The following is a 1796-nucleotide window of genomic DNA, read 5'->3' on the forward strand; positions in this document are numbered from 1 at the left end:
CAGCAGTCTGCCTTCTCCGAACTGAAGAAGCTACTGTGCTCAGACCTCTGCGTGGCTCGCTACAACACCAAGTACAAGACCACGATCTCAGCTGACGCCAGCTCCTATGGTCTCGGGGCAGTACTTCTCCAAGAACAGCCGTCCGGTGAGCGTCGAGCCGTCGCCTTCGCATCGCGCTCCCTCACATGCACGGAACGCCGGTACAGCCAAACAGAAAAAGAACCTTTGGCAGCCAGCTGGGCGGTACAAAGGTTCGAGGAATACGTCCGTGGACTCCAGTTCTTCCTCGAGACGGACGATCAACCGCTAGTGGCGCTCTTGGGTTCCATGGATGCTGACCTACTGCCACCACGGATCCAGCGGTTTTGAAGCTCATGCGGTTCCAGTACCAAGTACTCTACGTACCGGGGAAGCTGCTGGCAACAGCCGACACGCGCACCGCTGGACTCCCCTTCATCCAACCGGGTGAATCAAGTAGAGCTCTTTGCCCAAGAGGTCGTCCGCTCCTTCCCAGACATCGTCTCGTCGTAGCTCGAGCACCTGCGTCAGGCCCAAGCCAACGACGGCGAGTGCAGCCTGCTGCTTCAGTACTGCGCCACCGGCTGGCCTCGGCGTCCCACTTGCCTCTCCATGTGAAGAAGTACTGTCAGTACCAAGGAGACCTCAGCGTCTGTGAGGGACTGCTTCTGAAAGGGTCCCGCATCCTCGTGCCGTCTGCCCTTCAGCACCACATGCTCAAGCTTCTCCATGACGGGCATCAAGGCATCAACCTATGCAAAGCTTTAGCTCGGGAGTCTGTCTGGTGGCCGGGCATCAACAACCAGATAGAAACACTGGTGTCTAACTGCCACACGTGTGCCGAAACCAGGGTACAGCGCTCGGAGCCCATGCTGCCCTCAGCCACTCCAAGTCGGCCCTGGGAAGAGGTCGGCATCGATCTTTTTCATCTCAACGGCCAAGACTTTGTTCTTCTGGTGCATTACCGGTCACGTTTCCCGGAAGTCATCAGTCTACGTTCAACCACAGCACTTGCGGTCATCAATGCCGTCAAGAGCGTTTTCGCACGCCATGGCATTCCGAGACTGGTGCGCAGCGACAACGGCCCTCAGTTTGCTGCGAAAGAGTTCTCCGCCTTCGCCAAGTCCTACGGCTTCTGCCACGTCACCAGCAGCCCCCATTTTCCACAGTAGAATGGGGAGGTGGAACGGATGGTGAGGACAGTCAAGACCTGTTGCGGAAGGCGGATGATCCCTACCTGGCACTTTTGGCATACCGGGACACAACTGGGGTAAATGGAGCAAGTCCTGCTCAGCTGCTCATGGGTAGGCGCCTACAGACCCGGCTGCCGAAGACGTCGCACCTGCTGGAGCCAGCCTGGCCTCTTTAGGTCACAATCACTCAACGTGACCAAGACAACCGGAGGCGCCAAGCGTCAGACTTCAACCGAAGACATGCAGCTCACACCTTGCGGCCTCTTCAGGCGGGAGAACAGGTCTGGGTGCGAGATGTCAACTCCCCCAGCAACCGTCTTAGGGCCAGCTCAACGCCCACGCTCCTACGTGGTGGAGACTCCGACAGGTGTACTTCAGCGTAACCGGATGCACCTGGTGCCAACGACGGGAACCCCCACTGCCAACCCTCCTGGAACCCCAGTAGCGGATCAGCCCGAGACGACTACCACACCTGGAGCTGACCAAGCAGCACAAGACCAGCAAACCGCGTCGCCTCTGGAAAGCACCTCCACTGCAGAGGAACCTCAGGGTTCTGCTTGCACGCCACGCGTCTCACGGTCGCGG

The 1796-nt window shown here is 58.8% G+C and overlaps 1 protein-coding gene across 1 annotated transcript; it reads left to right on the forward strand.

The window, feature by feature from the left end:
* The first annotated feature begins 374 nt into the window (after positions 1–374).
* On the forward strand, positions 375–1190 carry LOC119382303 (uncharacterized protein K02A2.6-like). The gene has a single exon (XM_037650006.1). The coding sequence runs from the start codon at positions 375–377 to the stop codon at positions 1188–1190; it is 816 nt and encodes a 271-aa protein (XP_037505934.1).
* The last annotated feature ends 606 nt before the right edge of the window (positions 1191–1796 follow it).

This window comes from Rhipicephalus sanguineus, chromosome 2 (assembly GCF_013339695.2).
Source record: "Rhipicephalus sanguineus isolate Rsan-2018 chromosome 2, BIME_Rsan_1.4, whole genome shotgun sequence".
Classification (NCBI taxonomy): Eukaryota; Metazoa; Arthropoda; class Arachnida; order Ixodida; family Ixodidae; genus Rhipicephalus; species Rhipicephalus sanguineus.

Coding starts and splice junctions, on each gene's coding strand:
- LOC119382303 (XM_037650006.1), top strand. CDS start 375: ATGCGGTTCCAGTACCAAGTACTCTACGTACCGGGGAAGCTGCTGGCA.